General features: G+C 39.4%; 1 protein-coding gene across 2 annotated transcripts in view; it reads right to left on the bottom strand.

Moving 5' to 3' along the window:
* bcar3 (BCAR3 adaptor protein, NSP family member) overlaps positions 1-27,344 on the bottom strand; it is a 108,040-nt gene that overhangs the window by 47,779 nt on the left and 32,917 nt on the right. For both annotated transcript variants that reach the window (XM_074668070.1, XM_074668071.1), the window contains 3 exons: positions 15,712-15,904; positions 15,107-15,337; positions 3,302-3,344 (listed from right to left, as the gene is read on the bottom strand). In XM_074668070.1, the coding sequence (XP_074524171.1) occupies positions 3,302-3,344; positions 15,107-15,337; positions 15,712-15,904 (467 nt within the window). The remainder of the gene's footprint in view (positions 1-3,301; positions 3,345-15,106; positions 15,338-15,711; positions 15,905-27,344) is intronic.

Raw genomic sequence — 27,344 nt, 5'->3', positions numbered from 1 at the left:
CAAAAGATACATATCTTCTGGACTGGGTTGCGCTGTTTGAAAGATAATGCTGTGTGGAGGAACAGGCGCTACTTTTCTGTCACTCAGTCTAAAGTTGGACGGATGCACATTTAGAAACCTTATCATCATTATACTCTGACTTTTCCTTTTTTTCAAATTTGATGGAGTAACTTTTAGATTTATCCATCACTCTGTCATCTCTATGAGATCTTTTGATGATGTGATTCTCCACTGATGGACTTCCTTCTTCCTCTCTTTGAGTTTAAACATCAAATCAGTCAAAAAGTAGATTTCAAACATCTAACAAAGTTTTCAGTCGAGTTTCTTCATCTTATTGTTCTCCACAGACGCTTCCTTCCTCCTGTACATCCATCCCATGATGCTTCACTGTACATCGTTAATGGCCTGGTCACACTGAACAAAGCAATGTATGGCTCACTGCACCACTCGTGGACTTTTAACCCCGACAACAGGAAATAACACACAGCGTGAACTGTACAGTGTGTTACAGTTCATGTCGGTATGTGTGTGCATGTGTGTGTGTGTGTGTGTGTGTATATGTGCGCAGGTGGTCATATGTGAGTGTTTTTCATCCACAGTGGAAATGCAAACACACCTGGAGGAGCTGACAGCTTCACTTTCACACGTATTATATAATTCTCGGGTTACAGTAGCTCCATCTGCGGTCAGCACACACACACACACACACACACACACTGTTTGCTCTCACACACAGCCCCAAATTGACCAAATAAACACACACAATTTGTTTGTGTACATGTGGGTTTTAGTGCCTGAATGTGTGCCATGTCAGAGTGTGTGTGTGTGTGTGTGTGTGTGGCCCAGTGCCACATGTGCGAGTTGCTCTCATGGGAAGGATTGAGTTTGCTTTTCGGACCGAGGTGTGAGCATCCAAACATATGAGCTAACAGACAGAGGACGGAGGAGAGGAGTGATGGATGGTTTGGAGGGACACAGCGCAGGAGACAGAGTTAAAGAGAGAAAACAACAGGCTGAGAAGAGAAAGTGAAGAGGATTTCAGTCAAAACAATGAACGTGAAATAGTTTTTAGAAAGAGAAGTCTAACATAAGTTCTCCTTTATCTTTAACCACAGCTTTAATAAGACATAAGGATGTATGTATGACAGTGTTTTATATCAAAGGAAGGTACAAATTTCAGAATTGAAGGACAAATGTGACTGTATGCATCTCAATTACACAACAAATTAATCATGACAGAGCAGGACTTCATCTGTATTTGTACTCTATGTTTATTTCCTCTAAATTGAAAGACTATGAAGCATACAGAGCATTTTTAAACAGACCCAACGGACACTACCGAAAATCAGAGGTTATGTGGGTTAACTTTCACGAGCTAGCAATAGAAAAAGAAAGCTAGCAGTGGACACAGGCCCTGCACCAAAAACAGCCACATAGGACATAGGCCATAACACATAAACCCTACAGTGGACACACTTGTACCCAAAATTGCTAAGAGTGGACAGATGCTTTAACCTAGCAACGCCTACAGTGGACACAGGCCCTTGCTAAACAATGCCTAGAGTGGGCGCAGGCCCTAACCCAAAATTACACACAGTGGACTGATGCCTAAACCTAGCAACGCCCACAATGGACACGGGCGCTTACAAATAATGCCTAGAGTAGACACAGGCCCTAACCAAAAACAAGACACAGTGGACAGCTGCTATAATCTAGCAATGCCTGCAGTGGACTTAGGCCCATACAAAACAATGCCTAGAGTGGACACAGGCCCTATCCCCAAATTACACACAGTGGACAGATGCTTTAACCTAGCAACGCCTACAGTGGATACAGGCCCTTTAAAAACAATGCCTAGAGTGGACACAGGTCCCAACCCAAAATTACCAAGTGGACTGATGCTTTAACCTTCAGTGAACACAGGCCCTTACACAACAGTGCCTAGAGTAGACACAGACCCAAACAAAAAAATTACACATGATGGACTGATGCTTTAACCTAGCAATTCCTACAGTGGATACATGCCCTTACCCCTTGAAAATGAGATGCTACAAGATGCAAGGGGGTATTTTGAAAAAAATATAAACTAACATGAAATTTAAAAATCCCACAGCTGATAGAGACTCTCAACAAAAGCTCTTCCAGGAGACACAGGCCCTGACCCAAATGGTCAATAGTGGACACAGGCCCTTACTCTTTCTAATTTCTCTTTCAGTAGAATAAAAAAAGTTTCTGTAGTTGCTTGTGTTGCCTTCTATGTCTTGCGTTTCATTCATCTGACGGTCATTATATAATATATAATTGAATTTTGAAGACTCATTCAAAGAAACTCACTCACACAAGAATTAGCCTTAAAGCAATTCAAATCATCTAAATTATGTTTCAGGTCAGGCTCTGTTTTACTGAAGATCATGAGAACATGATGAGGAAACAGAAGGAAGATTCTGGTCAGTATTTATAAAGTTTGAAATTGAAAATCCTCTCCAGTCTGCAAGTGTTTATGCCCTTTAAATGCATTTATCCCCTTCCTTCTGTTTGAGCAGCAGCTGCACAGTGTGAGCGTCGTAAAGAAGGCAGTAACATCATTTGTCAGATAGATGTTGTGGTGATAACAGAAAGATCACCTCTCAGTTATCACCTCTGTGTGGCTGCAGAGCGCTGGGACTCAGGTGCTGTGGATGTTATTATGATTAGGAGCGATGTGACAGTGAGTGGTGACAGACGGATGATTTAAAGGTGTGTTTTTCTTGTAGCCAAAAGGAAATTACATCAAATTTATCTGTGAGGAAGTGAAGCCTGCAGACAAATACCATCCCACAACCACTTCAAATCGAGCTACAGTTTCTGTTAGTGACAGATGCAATAAAAGACTCAGACTTCATGTTTTAATATCACTCTGCAGGGTTTCCAAAGGGGTGTAGGAAAACATTTAACCTCAGCACTGCTACTTAACTACTCACATCTTGAACATGAAGAGAAAACTTCAACATGTACAACTTCACAGGCAATTTACTGCGACAAATTGAAGCTCACAGCTGTGCGGCACATCTGCAACACATTTCTTGTGTGCTTCTTTTATCTTTGTGCGGTACAACCAGTCCCCAGAGATACTGTAAATGCTCATTAAATGTGTGCAAGTGCTAGAAATGATTACAGTGTGACGTGTGTGTGCTGGCAGAAGGATATCAGCGGTCATCTGTCAGCACACAGCCACAGTAAGCTTCCAACAACTTTTCTCTGAGTTTCTAAAGAAATTCTCAAGAAATCAGAATAAATCTGACATCAAAGTTGTTCGTCCTACCTTCACATAGTCCACGGTGGCGTCCAGGCTTGCAGCAGGCTCCCTGGGGAACAGAGACAGAGACAAAGTCCTGTTTAGTGAACACATCCCACCACTGGATCCCTAACTGCCAGATGCTGAGTCTCAGTGCCTCTCCGCAGCAGGTTGAGTAGAGTCCAGGTGAGCCCCTGACAGGTGCTGCTCAGCTCTTTTAAGTGAGGACACGCTCAGTGGAGGTGTGGTGCTTGCTTAAAGGATGTCAGCAGTCCAAACACATGTCCATTTTCACCATATGTTAGACTGAGAGCTCTGTGACAGTGGCGTTTGCTGAGCTGGTTGTGGAGTCCAAAGTTCCTCCGTGAGTTAAAGAAAATCCAACCCTCCCTCTGAGCTGCTTCAAATCTCAGTCTCTCCTTTTTTTCAGCCTGTCTGTCTCTCACTCTTTCTTTCTTTTTCTCTCAGCCAGTGGTAAACATGTTCACTCACCGCCTCCCTCCTTTCCCGTCTCTCCTCCCCCTCCTTTAAGCTCACATCGCAGCCACATGGCTACTCCTCTGGGTCCACTGACAAATTCACAGAGAGGTACCAACACAGTACACTGCTTTTTTTCCCTTTATTTTTAATCTTAAAGGACACAAGAACAGTAGAAAAGGAAACAGAGGTGGGGAAAGATCACGTCTTTAACAGAAAAATTAAAAAAATTCTATGAGAACCAGTACATACTGATATTGTTGCTAGGCTCTCTCTTTTTTGTCAATTTCTTGTGATTTTTTCATCTCTTTTTCGTCATCTTTGCATCTGGAGCAGATCATTACATTGTATGGTTCATTTGTTGGTCATGGACACCAAACTGGTTTTGTCTTCAGTGATATTTTTACTATTTTCGCTCCTATGTCTGGAGATCCTACATGTAACCATGGCTGCCTTATTTACATATGAAATCCGCTGTTAGCAGCCTGTAGCATGTCAATGCTAACTGGTGCAAGGCCGGATGTTTCCCACAAGGTGAGGAGAAGGAGGTGATGACGACGTGCTGGTTCTCAGGTGTGAGCTAAGAAGTGACAACATGGACCTGTCCTTCCATTCATCGTTATTGGGAACGTAAGATCTATCTCCAATAAGATGGACAAGCTAGCCGTGCTAACCCAGGAACAGCACTCCTAAGCTGCACTTTTCTGATCCACTTCATATTAAAATCTAGAAGCACAAAGTAAAAACTGTTTAATCACAGACTTCTTTGTTTTTTCTTCAAAGCAGGTGCTGTTTTCGCCCACTGCTCTCCATCTTTGCCCTGAATTTTCCCAGTTTGAGTGAACTGAAGTAGCTCAGAGTCCCTCTCCACACAGGAGCCTTGTATTCAGGAGCTCGGGGAGGGAGGTAATTAGCTCAAATCCCAAGCTACATTAGCAAGGTTGGTAGTTAAAATCCCCAAAGTCCACACTGGTGTTCCCACGAGAGCATTAGTCCCTTTACTTAACAAACCAAATATGTTCAGCTCTAATCCCCGTCGGTTTAATACGGCCAGAACAATGAGCAGGGTTTGGTTATGTAACTGAACAGAAGCCTCCATTCACAACAATGTATAGTCTGTTTTCCCAGAAGGTGAAGTTAAGGCTCTTTCACTGCTCAGAATATAAACATGTTGGTGTGTAATCGCGCAAAATTCCTACAATTCAAAATTCCTAAACTTCACCTCTGTGTCTAACCTTCACACTGTGTTTACCCTAAATTTCATGCAAACTGGGTTGGCATTTTACAGGATATGGAAAAAAAAAATTGGTATACCTCTTAGTTTGAATCCTGTCTTTTTACTTTTGGGTCACCCATACCAGGATGGCATTGTGGGTACCTGCTACAACAGACTGTATAATATTCTTACTTCTGCGGCAAGGAAGAATTTTTTTTGCCATGGATAAGTGAAAAACCCCCATCTTAAGAAAACTGGCATACAATTTTTATGAAATGTTTTCCTTTAAAATACCTGATTTGTTTGCCTCACCCAACAAAAACACATTTCTTGCATTAATGGACTCCATATCTTTGTTTTTCAAACACTACTACTGCTTCAACAAGTATTGCACTAGACCAGGCGTCTGCAACCTGCAAGCTATTCTTGTTCTCTCTTTCAAAACAAATAGGACATAAGCATTGAGCTGTGCTAGGCAAATGATCAAAACAACTAACTAATCTAAGAAGAAATGTGTGGAGCTATTTTGGATGATGGTAAAGCTGTTTGCTACCTTCGAAAAGAAACATACCATGGCAACATTAACTACGTACACAATGTCAGCAGATAAATGTCACAAAGAACATGTAGTCACTTTGGATCAGGCTGTGGTGGTTAAAAACAGTGAGAGTCAAAATAAATAAGCAAAGTGTTTAAGTGTCAGTCTGGAGCTTAGTTTACAGTACATCAACTTGTTTTAAAAATTTGCAGCACTCCTAAGCTGCACTTTTCTGATCCACTTCATTAAAATTATGTTTTTCTCAAATTTCACCCTTGCACTATTTAAAAAATGAGATAAGAAGGGCTTATTTTCTGAAATATTCCTATAAAAAACTGACAATCACAATAAATACTTTTTGTTCGAGATAAAACTTGGAAATATTTTATACTCATTGAAACAAATAGGATTTTATAACCCTTGATTAAGTCTGATTTTTTTCTCAATAAAATCATTTAATCAATTTAATTATTTTTTATTCAGAAAATAAAAACCAGAATCACCTTTAAATCTCACATTGTTATTATTATTACTATGATTATTATAATTATTATTATCAATGATAATAAATTATTTTTTTTCTCTGTTTTATTTTGTTAGCTTATCACTAATTTATTTATTTTGAATGTATTTTTTTATTTTTATCTATGTATGTATACCTCCAGTGCCAAATGTTAAATAAAAAGAGTCAGAAAAAAAAAATCTCACTTCCTGTTCCTCTTCTTCTTCTATGCCTTCAGTGTTGTTGTTGGTTTCTCTTAAAGTTATACGTTGGCAGTCTTTGTTTACCAGTTGGCGAAAGTTAAGATAGAGAAAAAGAGGAGGATGAGAGTTTCTGTGTCACTGAGCTGACCCCTGACCTCTTACTGTAGAGGTCTGTGCTGCTTTGTTAGTCCCACTGGTTGGCTGGACCTCAGACCTGAACCACACCAACCACCTGCCCCCTCCTAACCCCTGCCCCGGGCCTTCTGGTCTGAGGTGGGAGCGAGGAGAATCCCCACATACCAGACAACACCCAAACAGAAACCCCTCCTGGATTTAACTGTACTACAGCAGAGGGAAATTCCACCTTCTTTCACTCTGGGGGGTCAGAGGTCAAAGGTGCCCTGGAGCTAATGGAGAATCTTACACCCAGGTCTTCAGGTGAGGGCGGTTTCTCCACGCTGCTTCTTGATTATACCCTGACGCTGATTTATTCCACCAGAAACGTTCTGTGTGGATGTTTTTCTTCCACTTTTCTTTACTGATAACATTTAGTGACTCAGATATCACCACGAGAATCAACAAAAGAAAAACTGCTAAGACTAAAACGGTGGAGCATTCCAGTCCCCACGACCCGACCGCAGCTAACTCCGTCCTCTCTGACCATGCTGCTGAACCAGCATCAGATTTTTCTGCTTCCACGACCACAAACCTGACCTGAGACGCAGAGAGAAGAGACGCAGCGAGCAAGGGGAAAAAAAAAACAAGAGTAGGAAGGAGGGAGAAACTGAGAAACTGGCCACAGTCTTTTTCTGGCTACTGTTGTTCTTTTCACTTCACCGCATGATACTCAGCACCACCACAGCTGGCTTTACGCAGGGATACTCCATTTTTAAGAGTGTGTGTGTGTGTGTGTGTATGTGTGTGGGAGAAAGAGGGAGGCAGGCAGACTCTTAGAGGAGAGTGGAGAGAAACCTGCAGTGTGTGCATGTGGCCCACAGGGGTCAGTGTGTTTTCACAGGAACAGATCAACAGACCCAGAGACAGGCTGTTGTTTCACTGAGTTTATCTTGAATCCATACTACCTGTGAGCTTACGAGAATATTAATGTTGGTAGTTTTCTGTTTTGGCAGTTGATTTGCGATGAAAGAGAAAACTAAAATAAGAATTTTCTGTTGATTTTTTTCCCAAAGGTCCCTTTAACCCCTGTCGCACTGTTTAATATTAGTTCTATACTCAACACTACGGAAGCATATTGCATTCACTTGAAGAAAAAAAAAACAACTCCGGTTTTTCAGGGTAATTTATTCTTCAGTTTGTTTTTCTGTGGTCATTAATTTCGTTTTTCTGATTCATTTTTTTATTGGTTTGTTTTTTGTTATAATTATTTCTGTTTTTATGAGTTTTTTTTCTGTTTTCAGATTACTTTTTTCCTGTTTTTCGGAGTATTTTTTTCTGAAGTATCGAGATACTTGGAAATCCCGCGAGAACCTCAGCCTACTGTTTTTTGTGGTAATTTTTTCCTCTTGTTTTTAGGAGGATTTTTTTTCCCTGGAGTATTGAGCTGCTTCGAAATCCCGTGAGAACCTCCAACCTGCAGACGACTCCCCGTGGATGTGTGGTGGCTCCTGTGTCCCGCACAGATCATAGATCCTGTTCAGCACATATATGACTTATCCTTAACTTTCTACCACCTTTCCAATGTAGAAGCAATGCATTTTTTTAATGCCACATCTTCGTCTATTCCTTAAGCATTACATTGAATAATAGGCTTATATAAAATATAAGGATAAAGTTGAAAACATAACAAAGGTTTCATACCCTGTGTGTGGCTAATACCTTACCTTTATTGACCCGGTACAGACCGTTAGAAAGTTAAGGATAATGCATATATGTGCCAAACAGGATCTCTGATCCGTGCGGGACACAGGAGCCACCACACATCCACGAGAGTCGTCTGCAGATTGGAGGTTCTCACGGGATTTCGAAGTATCTCGATACTTCAGGAAAAAAATTACTCATAAAAACAGGAAAAAAGTAATCTGAAAACAGAAAAAAAATTACCCATAAAAACAGAAATAATTATAACAAAAAACAAACCAATAAAAAAATATTAATCAGAAAAACAAAATTTATTACCACTAAAAACAAACTGAAGAATAAATTACTCTGAAAAACCTGAGTTGGTTTTTTTGTCTTCAAGTGAATGCAATACGCTTCCGTACAACACATTTCTGCCCTTTTTTTTTTCAGAGCTTTAAGGTATATAGTTTTATCAGTTGAGTCCCTCTGAATCATATTCTGTATTTATTTTTTAACATTTGGACTTATCACTAGGTCACCTTATAATTATAAAGAAATAATAATGATTATAATAATAATAAAGTTATAACAAAATAATGATAAAGTAATAATACATTTTAGAAAAAGGTGGTGTTTGAGGTGGGGTGGGGTGGTAGGTGTGGGCATTGGCTATGGTAAATACTTGTGTGTCAAGAAAATTGCACCTTTTAAGTAAATTACGAGCGATGCTGAAGGCAGTATTTTCTTTGAGTTAGCGACTAGCTATGCGCCTACCGGCAACTTTTGTTGCTACTCACAAAAAAAAAACAATGGAAAAAAATATTCATCCCAGATACAATTTGTGGGGGAAGGGTTGATTAACTAATTCTAAATATGTTTTGAAGACAAATCACAGGAAATTGATGAAAATTGCCTTTTTCCAGGATGATTTGCATCGCATTCGCATTTTGTAAACGGCCCCCTATGATAGAATAGAACTTTGTCATTGCAACAAATACAAAGAAGTTATAATGATATAATAATATATAATTGTATAATTGTTTTTGTTTTTTTTTCGAACATGAGGTCAAAGTGAAATCTCCGTCAAAGATGGAAAAAAAATGCAAAACAAACAGACTTTATCTAATCACATATTCGAAAAGGAGTGGGATAAAGTATAAACTTATTAATTCCCACCCCTTTACCAAACAATTATTCATAAACAAATGCAGATTGTAATGTGACATGTCAGTGCATCCGCCATATTGATAGTGGTACCCTGTTATCTAAAACAAGTGGACTGGTTTTCTAATGTCTTTTATGCCCTAATTACACAACAAAGTTTCATCTGAAAAAGCTCAAACGCAGTGAAAAAAATCTGCGTTCACATGGAAAGGCATGTAGTAAGCATGCCAGGCCTGTAGTTGGCACTATAACTGTCTTGTCCAGAAGCCGCTTTGGTAGATCTCCACCAAAGTACAGTTGGGCCGGTCATCTGGTGTATTGGGGAATACTAAGTGCAAAAGTGGAGCAACAGATGCTCATTTTGATGAAAGACAGTCAGCAGATTGTTGTATGCGCTCGCGCGAGGTGGAGTGTAACGTCAGCGTTTCCACTGAAAAAGCCGGCTCACGGTTTACACAGCAACGGTGTCAGCAGCGTTTCAGACAAATCCCACTCTGGAAGCCGTTTCAGGTCGACTGAATCGCCGCTTCCGTGTAAACGCGAGGCTGAAACGCAACAAAACTTTTGCGTTTCACCCTCAAACCGTTGCAGAGTAAACAGCCCCTTATAATGTGACATGTCAGCACATCCGCCATATTGGTAGAGGCACTCTGTTATCAAATACGCGTGGACTGTAGGGTTTTCTAACGTCTTTTAGCCACACAAGAATGATACTGGTTCACAAAAACATTATGTGTAGGTAGGAAGCTTTGCTAACGGTCTTAAGTGATTTGATTTCTTTGATTTTCATTCATCTCAACACTGTTACAATAATACAATGTCTTAAATAATAATAAAAACCAAGAAAATAATAAACATACCTGCATGTTTGAAAAGTCTTATCTGTTTTTATTGGTTTTTACTGTCTGCTGTTAATTTACACCTGTTTCACTGTTCATTACTGTTTTACTTTGTTGCTTGTATTGAAAAGTGCTACATAAATAAAGTATTGTTATTATTATCAGAAAAACTACTGATAAAATATTTCCATTTCATGGACTTTAACAACATTTTGAGAATTAATGGCTGAAACTTCTCACTTTCTGTTTTTGGTTTTTAATGCATGAAAGAAACTTTCAAGAGCTTATCGGCAGGATATTTTTAAACCTTTTACTTCGGCTCTTTAAAAAAAGCATATCTGGAAAAGAGGGAGCTCTTTGTTTTCCTCTCACCTCCTCATATCCCACACTTTCTCCTTATGAACAACATTAAATCACTCCTCTGTCTCAGCTGCTGGTTTCCTCCTTCTGTGTGTCAGAGATATTAAATCATTGCTTCATAAATGTATGAAGATTTTGGTTATAAACCCATGAAACTGATGTTTTTCAGTCATTACTTTGCTGGACTGGCTTGATTTACTTTAGATTTAAGGAATAAATGAACCCTCAAAGATAAACAAAGAGCTCACGCTGACTTTGAGTTCATGATGTGGATAAAAAGAAAAGTTACATGTGCTCACAGTCTGTCTCTGTCTGTCCTCTCCTCCCCCGGCTCTCCTGGTGGTCCACCGAGGTCAACAGAAAGATAAACTGACCAATGGGGAGCCAGTGCAACATAAGGTCAGGGGTCAGAGGTCAGCTGACAGAATGAGGAATGGAAAGTCAAGATCGAGTGGCCGGTGGTGGTTGCATTCCTCCGAGATGTACACGCCTTCATCTTTTTATAGAAAAGTCCGCTGTGAATTGTGTGAAGCTTCAAAACAGCCACAGAGAGCCGGGGGAAAGTCTTTTAGAGCTTCTGTTTGTTTTTAACAATACGACTGAGTATATATTTAATTCTCCATGAATAACACAGAAAATGAAAACGTGTCTGAAGTTACTAAATCAAAATGAGACACTTTTAAATCATTCTTTCTCAGAACAATGGGAGGACATTTCTCGAGATGCTTGAGATGTTTCAGATGCTCCAGAAGTTATCCATCAAGACTTAATACCATAAAATCTTTGATTTAAAGGTTATAAAGTGATTTCCAGCGAGTGAACAAGAAAAGACATTAAATAAAACTGGAATCAAGCCCCTTTTACTCTTACTCTTGTAAAAAATTCGAGCAGTTTCCGTGCACTTTGCCCCTGAAGTTTCACACCTGTCAACAGTGTCAAGTCTCCCCAGTCATGTAAGGAGGGTGAGACTCATGAGGCAGGACGTGACACCAGAAGCATGCTGGGAAATCTGCAGTGCAAAGTCAGAGAAGGCTGATGTGCAGAAACTTTGGTATTCAGAGATTGGTATGACGATTGTACCAACTGTTTCGATCTGCAGCATGTCTCTCTTAACACTCCTTCTTGTCTGATACCTCAGAGAAATAATCCAGCCCTGACTCTCCTCCTAATGTAAGAGTGAGTAAAGGTTGTTACACACAGATAAAAGAGGAGTTACAGAAGAATAACCCCCTTAATCCAAGTCATGCACTAAGAAAAGACTCTTTCTGTGGACACTGTGGCTCTTTTTTAATCCCTGGCTGCAAATTAAAGCGCTATGGACACACAGGACAAGGACTGAATGTTGCATTTTAACAACAATCATAAAATGCACCTGCAGTGACAGGCACACCTTGGATAGTCTTACTAAATATGTCCAACAGACGCCAGACCCTGTTCCAGGAATGCATCGCTTGTGTTTCGACTCATCAAGTCAAAAAAATAAAGCATACATTTATTTTAGCCGGTGTTTGTCACAAAAAATGGGTCGCTGAGGAATATTTCCCATCAGAGTTTCCATTAACCAAATCAACACTGATGCGCTGGGATTTTTTTCTGAATATATCCTGCCGTAATTCCACATCAGCTCACCATGACTTCCTGAAACCGAACTGCTGTCAGCTGAAACAAACAGGCGAAGCTGGGGTAAAGATTTCATTTCACCTGTTTGAATTGAAGGATGCACTGATCCAACTTTCTACGTCCTGAAACCTGGGCTCTGGTATCAGCCAGAGGCATCGACTCCAATCATGCGAATTAGACTTGAGTCACAATTTTGATGACTTTGGACTCAACTTAACAATATCATCAAACACCTGCAACTCTACCTGGAACTCCGTCTTTGGCTTACAAAACATTGACAAGAATGGCTCCTGCCTACCTGAGGTCCCTCATCAAGGTCTACACTCCTTCTGGCCCACGACACTCTGCTTATGGCTCCAAATCTCTAGCCAGACTCTTCTCCTCTGTTGTTCCCAAATGGTGGAATGAATGACCTTACTCTATACATCTGCAGTCCCTTTACTTTTAAGAGAAGTCTGAAAACTCATCTGTTCAGGGAACACTTGTGCACTTAAGCTGACCCTTCTCCTCTTTGTCCTCAGGGGTAGAATGAGTCAGTAGGTCTCAGACTCAGCTCTTATGATTTTTCAGCACTATTACTGAATGTTGTTGAAGGTTGAAGTATACTGTTGCAGCAATTAATTGTGGTTTGTTGGCTTGTTGATTATTCTTGCCGTCCAAATTGTTGGCGAAACAGTCATGACATACTTCTAAACTGCTGTAAAGACAGCAGAGCATAGAACTGAGTTGAACAGATCCATCCTATGGATCCTCCATTTGTCACCGATATCCAATCTAACCTTCCAGGCTAGTTAATCAGACCAGTACCTGATACCATCTGATTGGTGCATCATAAGAACACTAGTGGTGCAACAGCAGTGTTTTTGTGCAGCAGAAGCCCAGGGCGCTCACACCAAACACCCCCTCCCTGCTCCTCTGCCGGTTTCCTCTGCACTCAGACGGGGCCATATTTTACTTGACCAAAAACACAAATAAACGGACTCCCACCGAAAAAATCTGATATCAGTCTGCATTCACGCTTTATTTAGAGAATTTTCAGCGCGTTACTTTCACACAAAAACACCGCTAAATAAGGCTCTAGTTCTCATCGCGGCCTGCAGAGCAACAGCTTGCTACGAGGCGCTCGCCACTTAGTGTATCAGTCCGTGCGCGGCGCGCCAGATATAAACAAACGCAGGTAGTCTGCCAGGACGAATTATGCAATAACAACGTAAAGGTGAGTGATTATGAGAGCGAGGACGACCTGCGGTTCACTTCGCATTCCATTCCCATATTGTTTATATCTGTTTGTTTATATCTGGCGTCTTTTTGAAAAAAAAAAAAATCTGAAATTATAAGCTCAGGTTCTTTCACTCTCCTTGTTTCAAGGAAGATATCTTCTAATGTTTACCTTTGAGTTCTATTTTATCAATGGTCTTTCAGCCAATATCAAAAGGTGATATGCCTTTTTATGTTGCTGTTGCACTTGAAGTTGATTTTTGGTTCATTGTTAAATTTTAAAGTAGATATGCCTATATATTGCACTTTAAATTGATTTTCATTAATAACTATGTTACAAAGAAGATACGCCTTGTGCACTACTTTTATATATTCAATTTAATAATTAAAGTGTTTAATAAACGGACAAAACTTGTTTATTTATTTATTTATATATATTTTTTGCTTTTTGCTGATCCAAAAAATGATCCGAACCGTGACTCTTGATCTGAGGAACGATCCGTACTGTAAGTTTTGTGATCCGTTGCACCACTAGAGGACACTGCAAAACACTGAATGTTATCAAGTGTTTTTGTGTTTTAAGTAAAAAATGTCTTATTACACTTGGTATGAGCCAAATACAACTTAGTCCAGAAAAATGTCTTGTTTTAAGTTATTTAAAACAAGACATTTGCTGTTCCACCAGCAGATTTTTTTTTGCTTGTTAAAAGCTATTTAGACCTCATTTTTGTCTTTAATAACTTGAAACAAGACATTTTTCTGGACTGGTCAGGTGACTGTGGCTCATATTAAGTCTAAAATAAAGACATTTTCTACTTAAAATAAGACAAAAACACTTGATAAGGTTTCATTTTTTTGGAGTGGCAGCCTCTGCTTTGGGAAGAGTTTGTACAGTGTGATTAAACTGGATCAGTTGCATGCCAGACTCTCCAGAGACTTTTAGAAAGTCATTTCAACTTATACCATGATTGAGAAGTCTGAGATGCCTTTGGGCATAAAAAAGCACGAACTAAGGGTTAAAATTTCTCCTGACAACATGTTTGTCTCTTAGTACTCTAAAAGAAGCGAAATGGGACAACCCTTGCAGCAAAGCTCTGATATTTCCATGAAAAATGAACTTTAAATGGATCAAAAGTCTGGTTCTGCCCGGGCTGAATTTGACCCAGACGGATCGTCCTGCAGGATGTCAGCGCTGTATGAAATGTATCCTGAGCAGAGGCAGAGAGATGGAGAGACCAGACAAAAGGCTGACAGTAATCTGTGATCTGTCCTACCACACCCTGACCTACAAAGGTAACCAACTGCTGGGGGCTACACACACACACACACACACACACACACACACACACACACACACACACACACACACACACACACACACACACACACACACACACACATGTGCACACAAAGCTGGCTGCATCAGATACAGTCTGCTGAAACCAGACACTCCAGATAGAAAGATGGGACGACATGATGAGGGATGGAGTGTGTGTGTTTGTGTGTGTGTTCCCTCTGAAGTTGAGCTAACGGCTGCACCCCCCTCAGGGCTTTTTCACAGACTTTCTACGTCCAGCTCTGAGCTCTCCGTCTGAGTCCTCGCCCTCGAACGGAGCTTTTCTTTCAGGAACTAAGACGAGGAAACCAAAACAAACTTTACTTTGTGGATCTCTGAGAAACACAAACTATAAAATCCTCCAGAGCTGACTTCCAAGGCTGCGGGGGCTGAGTGTTTGAACCCTGAAGGATGTAATTTAAGTGTTTCTAATTGTGCCAAACTTTCTTTCACTCCGTCGTCTATAATTAAGGATCCAGCGGCGCAGATTAAGTTAACACCCTCAATCAGCCTGAACGTGGACTATCGACTCAGCCTGGATCTCTTTAAGTTTGTTTACCTGTAACCATGAAAGTCATCGATGATGTTCTGGACCAGCGGAGAGGTTAAGGGTTTCTTGACATGTCCTGGAGCCAGGAGCGGCTGCACGTGATTGGCTCTGGGGTCCCAGGTGTAATTCCCGTGTGCGATGTTGGCTCCTCCTCTTTTACGCCGCGGCAGGGTTCCATGGATGGAGATTTGCTGGTAGGACGTGGCGGGGAGCTCTGATAGGCTGGGATCAGGAGGGAAGCTGAGGGAGAGAAGAAGAAACAGCTCAAAACTTTTCAGGCATTCATTCTTTTTTTATTTTAATCTCTGAAGCCTTTCATGCCACGTCATCTTGTGTCACATTTTCCTCGAATTCAGCTCAAAATCTGTTATTTCTGGAAATGTTTGAGGGTTTCTCTCAGAGTTTATGGTTTGAGAGTGTGTCCAACCTTTCATGGAGGGAGAAAAGAATAAATATTTTTCACTTTTCTCCTTAGAAACTAAAATGTTGTGTGACAAAACACTCTAAGCTTTACTGCCACCTGAAGTTTCTCAAAAACCTGATCTGTCATGCAGAGATCAACCGCTCTTTTCACACTCCTGACCTCACAGCTCTCCCTGAGCTGCTGTACTCACCCTGGTCTGGAGCTGAGGAGGTCCATGGAGGAGGCGAGGGAGGCCTGGAGCCTCCTGGAGGAGCTGCTGCTGCCAGAGACTCCCAGAGAGGAGGAGGGGACGCCGGGGTGTGCAGGGCCTCCTCCCAGGGTATGGTGTGTGTGCAGGGACCTGGGCAGGCTGGCAAAGCGCCCCTCTGCCATCATCCTCAGCTCTGCAGTGACAAAGAGGAAGAGGAAACATGAAACTTAAACATAACTCTGTTTAATGTTGTAAAATAAATACATGTTTAATAGTAATGAAGTCTTTTTTGAATCAGCATCGTCATTAAAGCAACAGTATCAAGGATAACACATTACAAGATAATCCATTCGAGCACTCAGATCAGCATATTTTTTTTTTATAATTCTGATTTATGATTCTGATCATTTTTTATTTTATTTTATTGTATTTCATAATAATTATTTATAAATAATTTTTTGATGTTTTTTTTGTATTGTAATCATTATGATTGTTTATTTAGTTACTTATTTTTTCAATCATTTTAATTTATTTCATTGTATTTTACTATGTTAGTTAGTTTTTTTTTGACAATTTTGATTTTATTTTTTTGTGTTTTACTATGATTATTTCTTTCTTTTATATTTTTTATGATTTTTATTTCAATTTATTGTGTATTTTATGATTATGTATTTATTTATTATTTATTTTTTGATAATTTTGATGAGAAATTTGATTTTTATTCATTTCATTTAAATTAACAATTATTTTTTTAATTTATGAATTATTATTTTATTTACATTTTTCATGTATTTCATTTTATTATGATTATTTTTTGTATATCTTTTTATTGTATTGTATCTTATTATGATTATTTATAAATTGTTTATTTTTTGACAATTTCTTTATTTTTTAATTGTTTTGTAATTTAATTAATATTTTTTCATTTTTTATTATTTTTATTAATTTCTATTCTAATATGATTTTTTAATTTGCTTTTTTATTATATTTTCTTTAGTTTATTGTATTTTATTATTTTTTTATTTTTTAAATGATTTTTATTTTATTCTATTTTAATGGGATTTTTTTTTTTTCTTTAATAAAATTATTATTATAATTCACTTTGATTTTTTTGTCTTTCTGTATATATTATTGTATATCTGTTTATTTAATATCTAAACATTTTCTATATTCTATATTATGCTTTCTAGTTTATTGTTAGCACCAACACTTCAAGACAAATTCCTTGTATGTGCAAATGTACTTGGCAATAAAACTTGTTTCTGATTCTGAGATCATTTATATGCTCAAACAAGTCGTCATGTCTCCTCAGGAGTCTGGGTTAAAGTGGTAAAAACGTGTATGAAGGTAGAAACGGGTGATCTTACAGAAATGTCAGAGCGGTGGCTGATCACTGCGGGTCAGTGTTGACATAATAATCCAGTTATATAACCGCAGTAACAGGAGACACAGGTGAGCTGTGATACTGCAGTCACTGAGATGAAATATTATGAAACACGATACACACACAAAGAAACGTGCCCCCACTGACCCCACCATAACACACACACACTCACACACACAGACTGTGGGGACATCAGCAGTCTCAGCTCAGTAATACAATCTTTTCTGTGACACATACATGACGTACATCACACAACGGAGGGCACACAACTAGAATAAAGCTAAGAAATGAAGCAGAAAAGGGGGAAAATGGTGTATAATAGAGGATAAGAAAAGAGACTAAAAATGGTGTTTTCAGCTGAAGAAAAAACTATCCTGATAAAATCCAGATCCTGATCTTGCCATAGAAACATCCTGACATGTTTTCCCCATATCGCCCCCTAATGGAGAACATGTTCCTTTGTCAGAAGCAGAGTCTGCTGATGTTTAACACTGCAGAAAACTGACTGTTATGGCCGATATTTACCGATATCAATATTGGTAAAAAATAAATAAATAAATAAAAAATCCGAGATGATGTGTGGAGATAGTTCAGAAAGAAAGAGCAGCGCCATCATTAGAAAAGACGACCATGGAGAGGATCAAAGGATGAAGTGCCAGAGATGAACGCTATCTAAAAAAGTATGTTTTATCTGTTTTCTTGATCAAAAATAGGAAAAGAGACGTGACAGAAGGGAGTCCACTCTTCTTAGTTAGTTTTGGTGTTACATAGTCAGAGAAAACAAGATTATTTGGGATTTGAAAGATCGTTCAAGATGCTCTGAAAACGGCCGGCAGCTACTGAGTAAATATCAGCCGATATTGATACTGATATATCGTGCATCCCTTGTTTAAAGAGACACCTGAGGGACAGGTGAGTTTTGGTTTCATCAGTCTGAGAAGCTCTTATAGGTCCAGAACTCTGCAGCTAGCATCCTGATGAGAGTGTGGAGACATGACCACATCACCCCATTCCTCAAACACTCCACACATTGTACGGGAGGTTTGATTATTTGTGTTTGTAAGTTCTCTATTATTTGTTTGTTGGTAGTGTTATTGCACTTAAATACATTGTTTTTTACACTAAAATAGGTGTAATGTTTTGCTTTCACCAAAAGATGACGCGGGCAGTGTCAAAGTTTAAAAAAATGAAGGATCATGGGTCTTAAGAGGTTAAAAAAGTTCTTAAAACGTTTCTTTTTAGCAAAGCGTTTAGCCACCTCTGATGCTTTTAAGTTTCTCCTCTGTTTTTAGTTGTTTTTAAACTGTTTTTAATTGTTTCATTGCCCCTTTTTATCTTTTTAAATTCCTTATTTTCTGTTTTTATGAAGCTGTAGCACTTTGAGATCTTTTGATGAAAAGGGTCTTACAAATAAAATGGTTATCATTATGTTTGAGCAAACTAAATGACAGATTCTTACAGAAATCACTAAAAGAAAATGTAAACAAATAGCGCATTCAATTATTTATTTTTACGGTTAATAATCATGTTGGTAAGAGCTGCTGGTGCTTAGTCATTTTTATAAAATCTAATGCATCCTGCTTTGAAAACATTTGGACGCTGTAAAGAGATGTTAGAAAGAGGAAAAGAGAGGCAGAAAGACTGATACGAAGACGAAAACTCAAGCTCTAAGAGTAGCTGTTACAGGAAAAGGATCTGACTGATCAATCAGAGACATTCAAAGTTATTATTGAAACATTTTCCTCTCTTATTTTTATCTCCCTCTGGGCCTAAAATCAGGATTTTATCGGACACTAACCCTCAACACTTCAGCTCTGAGAGCTCAATAAGAGAGCAGAGGTCTGACTTTCTGATCAGAGGACGATGTTTTTATAAGCAACAAAATGAGTGTGACCCCCATGAGTGGATGCTCTAAAACAAAGCGCTTAGGAATATTCTGGTTGAATGAAGTAAAAATAAGATTAAAAATATTTATTCTGAGCTCATGAGGAAGCTGCAGCCTCATGACAGATGACTCACATATATAAATACTCAGAGATGGGCGTGACAGATAAGTCGGCAGTGATGGAAATCAGTCGACATGCTCTTGATAAATTCCCCCGCTGCGTGATGATGAGTGGCTCGCTCTGAATCAGTCTGCAGGCTGCAGTTCGTCACTCTGTGCAAACTAAAATACCACCAGCTGACAGACACGTTGGCAGACCGGACAGTACTGGATTCCTCAAACCAGTCCTCATCTCATCGGACTGAAGAATCTGAGCCGAGTAGCCGTGCTGGTGTTTGTTATTGTGTCTGTGTTTGTGCAGCCTGATAGTGATCAGAGAAAGTGCAGAGAGGAAACTGGGGGGCTCAGCGCTTTAATAGCTTCACCAGATTTAGCTCAGATGAGGAGAAAGCTTAAACCAGATAAACTTAGCTGCTCCTGAAAATAAAGGAAAGGCAAATATATGAAAAAGTGGACGAAATCCAGATCTCACTCACTGGGAACAATCACAGCTATCTAGGAAATCCAATTCTACTCTGTATATTAATTTTCAATAAAATCCAGTTCCACATAGCACCTCCACCACTGTGACGATGACTGACCAAGCATTCAGTTCACGTGTGCCAAAAGTGAAAATCTTCCTAACCATGAGGAAGGTGAGGCCTGTGAACGTCTTCATGCTTCAGAGCCGAGTTTTTAGATTAAATAAAGTCATGAATCAGGACATGTGTGGTGCCCTCAGTACAAGTCATTTAGTTCCTTCATTGCCCCACAATAGCGTTCTCAATATCCTCATTTTAGGCCATTCTGAAGATCTCGTTGAAACGCTCCGTTTCCAGAATGACCTCCAGTAACCTCACAACATCACAGCCCTTTGTGCTCTGATTGGTCAGTTCTATCAGAGGGGCGGAGGGGGTAGAGCCAGGGGTCGTTTTTTGCAGCATGGCAGTATTTACAAAATCGCCACATTGAATGGAGCAGACCGAGCGAGTTTGCTGTTTGCCAAAACTTCATCGTAAGGCATTGATAGCTCTAATAAAATGGCAGAGTGTAGGATACGTCCTTTTGTATTGGACCCCGACTCAGACCCGGACGGTTCTGCAGCTCAGGAGGAAGAAAATCCACCTGGACACAGATCATATCAGGACGCTTCAGTATGGTGAGTCAAACCGGTACTGTAACATGTAGAGTTTATACGTGGAAATATAGGCAGACACACCAATAAACTATTTCTATAACAGGGCTCCATCCTGCTCCTTCACTTTTCTCTGTCTGTTTTATCCATCATGCTGAAAGTGTAGTCTAAAGATCGCCTCTACCGTCAGTTCCTCACTATGTTATTACCGCAGCATTATTGTGGTCCAGGTTCACAGTGCATGTCAGAACAAGCATGCAAATATCACAGTCTCACAAGTATTACGACGTCTGCTAAAACTACAGTGTTTTAACTGCTAATTCACCATGTAAAGCCGAGCTGCTCAGCAGAGCAGAGTCCCTGCATCCAGCACTCAGTCAGTCGGCTCTTGGTGGGTGTATCCCTCGGTGGCGGTTGTGTGACTAACTGACATCACAGAGGAGGGGCTGCTTTATCAGATTACTCCAATAAAAAGAAAGGATCCTCGTGTCGTCATAAAGGTCGAAATCTCGTGGCCAACTGGCAAGGACCTATTTTCAGAGGCATCAAATCTTGTTCTAGGATATCAGAAAAAATACAATATCTCATTTTTTGAAAATTCAGGGGGTGAAAGGTCTTGTTTTCAAATTTATTATATTATATGTAAGTATTAAATCAGGCATCAGCATGATAGGAGGAGAATCTGGGTAAAAAAATGCAATAAACTTATTTTTCTTTGATTTTCCTCCTGGTTCTTGGTCCAGTTTATGTTCATTGAGCTGTAACATCTGGTTGGTGACACTTCCCAGTCGGCCCCTCTCATCGGTTGTTGTGGATATTCAGTTAGAGGGTGTCGTAAATATTTGACAAGGTTAAAATTTATGACTCCTAACCATGGGGGCCCTGACCTGGTTGAGGGGAGTACAAAGTGGAAGTGACAAACACAAACTTGGGGATTACTTGGATGAATAATCGGTTATGACAAGAGCTGAGAAGACCACGCTCCCCCTATGACTGAGGGAAAATCAACCAGAGACATTTCAGCTAATCGGCTTTTACACCAGAAAATCTTCACCTTACAAGACTTAATCCTAAAATTAAGAAGGTTAAGATTCTTTGAGGCTGATTTTAACTTATATTATCTCGTGAATTGAATACTTGAGTCAATAATTGATGAGGTTTTGATTATCTAAACAGTCGTTGGGTAAAACCTTTCAGGACAGGAAGCTCTTTCTAAACCCTGCTCCAGCAGGGGGTAACTGGGTCACCAGCTTGTGATGATGAATGTCAATAAAAATGCAAACACAGGTTCAGGGAGAGGAACAGCTGGCCACTTCAAAACAAGTAAAGTTTATACACACACACTCAAACACACTCAAACACACACTCATTCTGACACACAAAGACGGTGTAAAAGTCCTGCTGAGGCATGCTGGGTCAGAGAGTGGATTCCTCCGAGGGGCTGAACCACTACAGGAGCAAGACCTATTATAAGAGCCTCAGGGACGGTCAGCTGTGTGTGTGTGGCCCTGACCATCTGCCACACACACATACACTCTCTTACACACACACTCCCCTGTAAAAGAGAAAGGATGGACTCTCACTGAGGGAAACACTTCCACATGAAAACTCTGACGATGAATCTGATGAAGGGATGAATAATTCATGTGGAGGTGTGAGATATCTCACTCTTAACTTTCTCTCCATCTTCTTTACTTTTTTCTCTTAATTCAACCCCAACACACACACACTCATCCATCTCCCCTCCTCCCCTCCTCCATCAGACGTCTCCTCCCTCCTTCTGTCCGTCCGACATGATGTCAGCTCTTCTTTTGCCTCCTCTCTCCGTCATCTTCTTCTCCTCCTTTGTCCCTCCACCTCTGCTAATAATAGACTTTTATCCTCTCTTTCTCTCCGCCTGTCTCATCCTCTTTTTCCTACAGCTGTTCAACCGCAAGCTACATCTCACACCAGCACAAAGAAACACACACACACACACACATGTATGACACATGTAAAGGTTAAAACAGATGGCGAGAGCAAAACACTTTTTTAAAAATCTTATTTTGACTTTTGGACACAAACAGAGATGTTTGGTGACTCTGGGACACTCTAATGCGTCAGAAACTGAAACTGTCACAGTGATAATACTCTTGCTAATAAATAAAAGAAAAATCATATGTTTATTACGTCTATTAATGACCCCACAGAGAACAAACGTTTGCTGTCCTTACACTGAACTACTTGACTTTGATAGTGCATGAATTCTTATTGTGATAAGGGATAGGTAAAGGCCGACTTCTATCTGTGGTTTCGAGAAGTGATTCACGTAAAACCAAAAAGGCACCAAAACGCATCCTTGTGACTATGAGGGAGTGGAAGAGTAGGTGGTTTTCTATGCTGGACGTGAACACAGCATCACAAGGTTGTATGTTAAAGAATAAATGTGTTAAATTGAAAAACTTTCGGATTCTATCAATGGATGAATCAATTTTTATTACGACACTAACACACCAAGGTTTCAAAAATTGGTACTGTACCAATTGTCAGGTACCGGGTATTGGTACCGTATTGTTTGGAATGTGAAAGGTACCCATCCCTAATTGTGACTGTCTATTTTTTCTAGAAACAGACAAAAAACAGACAAAAAACATTTTATTCAAGCTCAAATGATCAAATTTTATCAACTCGGGGTAAATCGTGATTTTTGAATCTTTGAAAAATCCTAAAATGATAAAAACCAATTGGTTCATGTGGCTTTTATCTCATCTCAGAAAGTATTTTTTAAACGCCTTTTGCTCCCACCAACCCTTGGGTATAACGATGTAACAGCCAGATGTGTTTGTATGGAATCCAGAAGCTTTAGTTTTTTGCCATCAAATGATAAAAAACTTCCAGAATAACACAGGAAAGTATCAGGAGCAGTGCTGGGATTCAGAACTCGAGGAAACTCTCAGACAATACAAAAGAGTTCGGAGGAAACTTTAATAAAATGAGATTAAGTGAAAAATTTGCAAGTAAAACAAGAATATAAAAACAAATCAGATCCATATCTTACTAGGCTTTAACATCTCAGAACAGTCGCTCAATGCATCTTTACTTCCCTGTCATGAACACGGTCGCTGCTAAATTGCTGAGTCGTGTTCGTTCTTCCTCCTTTTCATTCTTTCTTTTCAGAAACACTCGGCTCAGGACGACGGCTCCTCAGATAATCACACTGAATCCACTTCCCTCCGTAATCTGAATGTTCTTCTCAAACACCAATCCCCATTTTACAGACTCAGAAGCCAACTTCCTGACCTCCAGCTATACCACGCATCGCCATCTGGGGGTGACGCATTCTTCCCCATCAACACCCAACTCTTGAGCCCTGTTTCCACCAAGCAGTCCGGTTCAGATCAGTACAGTTTGGAATGGGTTGGTGCGGTTAAGCTTGGTCACACAGCGTACCCCGCTAATAAATCCAACGAAGAAGAAAAACACGACACAGTAAACAAAGAGCAAAGATGGAAGACATGCAGCATTTCGTCCTCTCTGTGATTGGCATGTAGCTCTTTGATACAAAGTGCAATCAAGCTTTGTTTCAGAGAAGTCTGTGTGCTGCCAGGAGAAATGCAGCTGCTGTCGGGGTAAGTGACGATTCTTTCGACCAATCAACGGTCTGCAGTGTTGTAGCTCCACCTTCCGAGAGCAGATCGGTTCGGTCTGGCACCCATACGAAAGGGTCCCAAAAAGTGGGACGGCTCATCTCGGTTTTTAGGTGATCTGTCCCGGGATGAGTCAGTGGAAACGCCGAAAAGTACCGAGACGAATCGAACCGGACTGCTTGGTGGAAACGAGGCTTTGGACTCCCTTCACTTCAAAACCAACCCAAAACTTACCTTTTCAAAATAAAAACTTCTAACCTCCCTATCTCCACATTTTTTTCTGAATCTTAAACTTTTATCTGCTTTTCTTTTGCACACTTTGTCAGGCGTCTTTTAGTGTTTAGAAAAATGTTTTTTGACTTCCATCAAATACAATTATCTGTGCTTTACAAGAACTGCAAAAACATTTCAAAAACTTCCATACAGCTTTGATTTTAAAGCTTCATATCTGCAGAGATCAATAATTACATCATTTTAGTTTTTGTTGCCTGATACATAACAATACTTAGCCAATAATATCACACATCCCTGCTGGGTTTTTTTCTCGGGAAAAGGTTGGGCACATCAAGAAACAAATCTTGGATCAAGATGAAATGATTTAAGCGTAAATGAGTAAATATTCCTGATAAACAACTATAACACTTTAACAGACGCCTGCTGTCAACCAATCAGAGTCTTTGTCCCTGACTCCTGGAATAAAGGACCAAACAGTGTAAGGTGAGTGTTGGTTTCAGTTTGATACGAGAGAGGACCTTAGTTTAGGAGCTTTAACACACACAGACACACACACACATTCACAAAGCTCTGGGTGGGAGAGAAGTGCAGATTAACAGGAAGAGGAAACGGCAGTATAAACATTTAGACAGCAGCTCATTATGAAGGAATACTGCAAATAAAACCAGCAGCTCTTCCTCTCTGGCTCCTCCTCCTCCTCTTTTTCAATCCTTCTTTAATTATATCTCCCAGAAAAAAAGACATAATGTCCCTTTAAATATGTTTAACTTGATTAAAAACAGATTATTCCACAGGTCTCATTGATTTTACAGTATCACGTCTCAAACAACGACAAACTGAAGAATTTCCCCGGCTTACTGAAAAACACACCTTACTCTGAGACAACAACATCAACACGCCTGGGAAAGAGGGGTTTCCTCTCGCAGGCTTAAAGTGTCTTCCTGCTTTGGCATGCTCACAGATACACACACAACACACACACATACACACACCACTGCATTAGCAAAACCACCCCTGGCCAGAAGTGAACAATGGGAACAACTGTCACATGACCGCTGTTCAGAGCCAGTCTTTGTTAGAGACGGAGGGAGAGAGGTGTCCAACGGCGCTCTTCTGTGCGTGGGCCCACAGTGTGTGTGTGTGTGTGTGTGTGTGTGTGTGTATAACATATTAATAAGGCTGTTATTAAATCCCACAGCTGAAGCTGCCCTTTAATATTTCTGAATCTTTGACCCTTTAATCACACTCAGAGGGTGAATGATGTGAGGAAGATGTGAGGTGAGTTAGGTATCAAACTCCTCAAAGGACAACAAAATATCAGAGCTGTGTAAAAGTTAGACAAAAGCTGCAGCGCTGGGTCTAAAAATGATGCTTTTATTTCAAATAACAGGAAAAAATTAGGTACAAAAGTTGAGAGTATTTAGAGTTAAATACAATAACGACATTTCTTGGTCTCAGAATTTTACAGTTAGTTTTCTTAAAGGTCAAATTTTAACTATTGGGACTTTTAGAACTTTTGTAACAACTCTTTGTCATGTCAGTCAAATTCAAAACCCCTTCAATGACTTTGAAGTTTCAGAAAAACTTTGTCAAAGTATGTGAAAAACAAAAAAGTTTGGGCGTTATGTCCTTAAAGCTGATAAAAAGCTGGTGCTAGCTAGATGTATATACTATGAACATAATTTTCATGGTTAACAAAAGTTCCTGGACATTATTCTCTGTTAATTCAGAAACTTGGGATTTTAAACTCAGGATTTTTGAATATGCAAAAGGATTGTTTAATAATAAAAAAATCAAGTAGTTCATGGAAATATTATTCATTTTTCTGTTTTCAATTTTATTTATTTATTTATTTATCACTTTATTTTATTTTACTTTATTTTATCTTATTTTGTTTTATTTAATTTAATTTTGTTTAATTTAATTTAATTTTGTTTAATTTAATTCAATTTTATTTTATTTTATTTTTCAATTTATTATATTATTATCATTTTTTTTAAAATTTTATTTATTTTATTATTTTTTTTACCAGCTCTTGGTTTTGATGTGATTCTTCCTTCAGGCTTCTTTTTTTTAGGGCATTTGAAGCTGTCCACTTTTCGCCATGAAGTTAATTCAAAACTTCCATATAAACATTATTAGCATCTCAAATGACATGAGACAGCATGAGTGCCAGTGGCTGGTAAACAACAAAACGTTAAAATAATAAATAAATAAATATAACAAACTTTCTACAAATCTTTATTCTCATTAAATGTGTCTCTCTCTCTTTTTTCTCCCGTGCCTGAACAGTTTATTCAAATTATCTGTGAATAGTCAACGATTGAATCGCGATTTTGTTGTAATCCCTTGTTTACACTACACGTCTCCCAGACGTTTTAAGAATTTACATTTTTCCAACTCACCCATAAGTCAAAAAGATAAGTAAAGGCAGAGAAAACAGTCCAAATTTCACACTTTTTATCTCACACGGGATCGTTTTTGCTGGTAAAAAATGTCAAACTGGTTTCCCTTGGAGTGTGGCTAACATTAGCAGAGCTAGCACCACCAGCCTTCCCTGTAGGTTTACATTAGCATGCTTGGGTCAGTTACACCCTGGGTCAGGTTGATAGAAACTGTCTTAATATAACCCTGCCTCCATCTGTGCGTGTTTACATCCAGGTAGTAAAGCACTTAATTACAGCTATTGACCATTAAACTGGATCTGCAGCCCCAGTTAATGGTTGGTAGCTGAACAACAACCCATGACTCTTATTCCTGGCCTACAACAACAATAACAAAGTTATGAACAGCTAAATGAACTTAATCCTGGTGCTGAATGGTGAAACTGATGATTAATCATAAAGCTTACACACCTCATTTATCTAAAGAAACTAGAGGAACAGGAGCTAAGAGACACAGTTTCAGCCTTGTTTCTGTCTTAAGAAAATATGCCCTCCTCTGATAAATCTTTGACTGACTTCTTAAGGAGTTAAACTGTCTTGAAATTTATGTTAACACTTCAAGAATCAAGTATGAATAAACTGACGCTGTTCTAAGACTGCAAACTTTGTAAAAACATCCTCAACTTTGTCTCATTAATCATGATCAATGACAGGGAGTGAGGACGCAATATTCCCTGATAAGTTGAATCAAAGAGTAAAACTTTGATCCTAAAGTCATAACTTTTGTAAGTAAGTACCTCCAAATATTTATTCCTCAAGTTTAATTTCCAACCTTCACAGTCAGAGTTTGTGAAGAGTAGCGGTCGAATAGTGTCGACGGCTGGCT

This window comes from Halichoeres trimaculatus, unplaced genomic scaffold (assembly GCF_033239565.1).
Source record: "Halichoeres trimaculatus isolate MK-OKI-2021-1 unplaced genomic scaffold, fHalTri1.1 fHalTri1_scaffold_4, whole genome shotgun sequence".
Lineage (NCBI taxonomy): Eukaryota > Metazoa > Chordata > Actinopteri > Labriformes > Labridae > Halichoeres > Halichoeres trimaculatus.
Note: the sequence above shows the minus strand (reverse complement) of the source record. Positions and strands in the feature narration are given on the sequence as shown.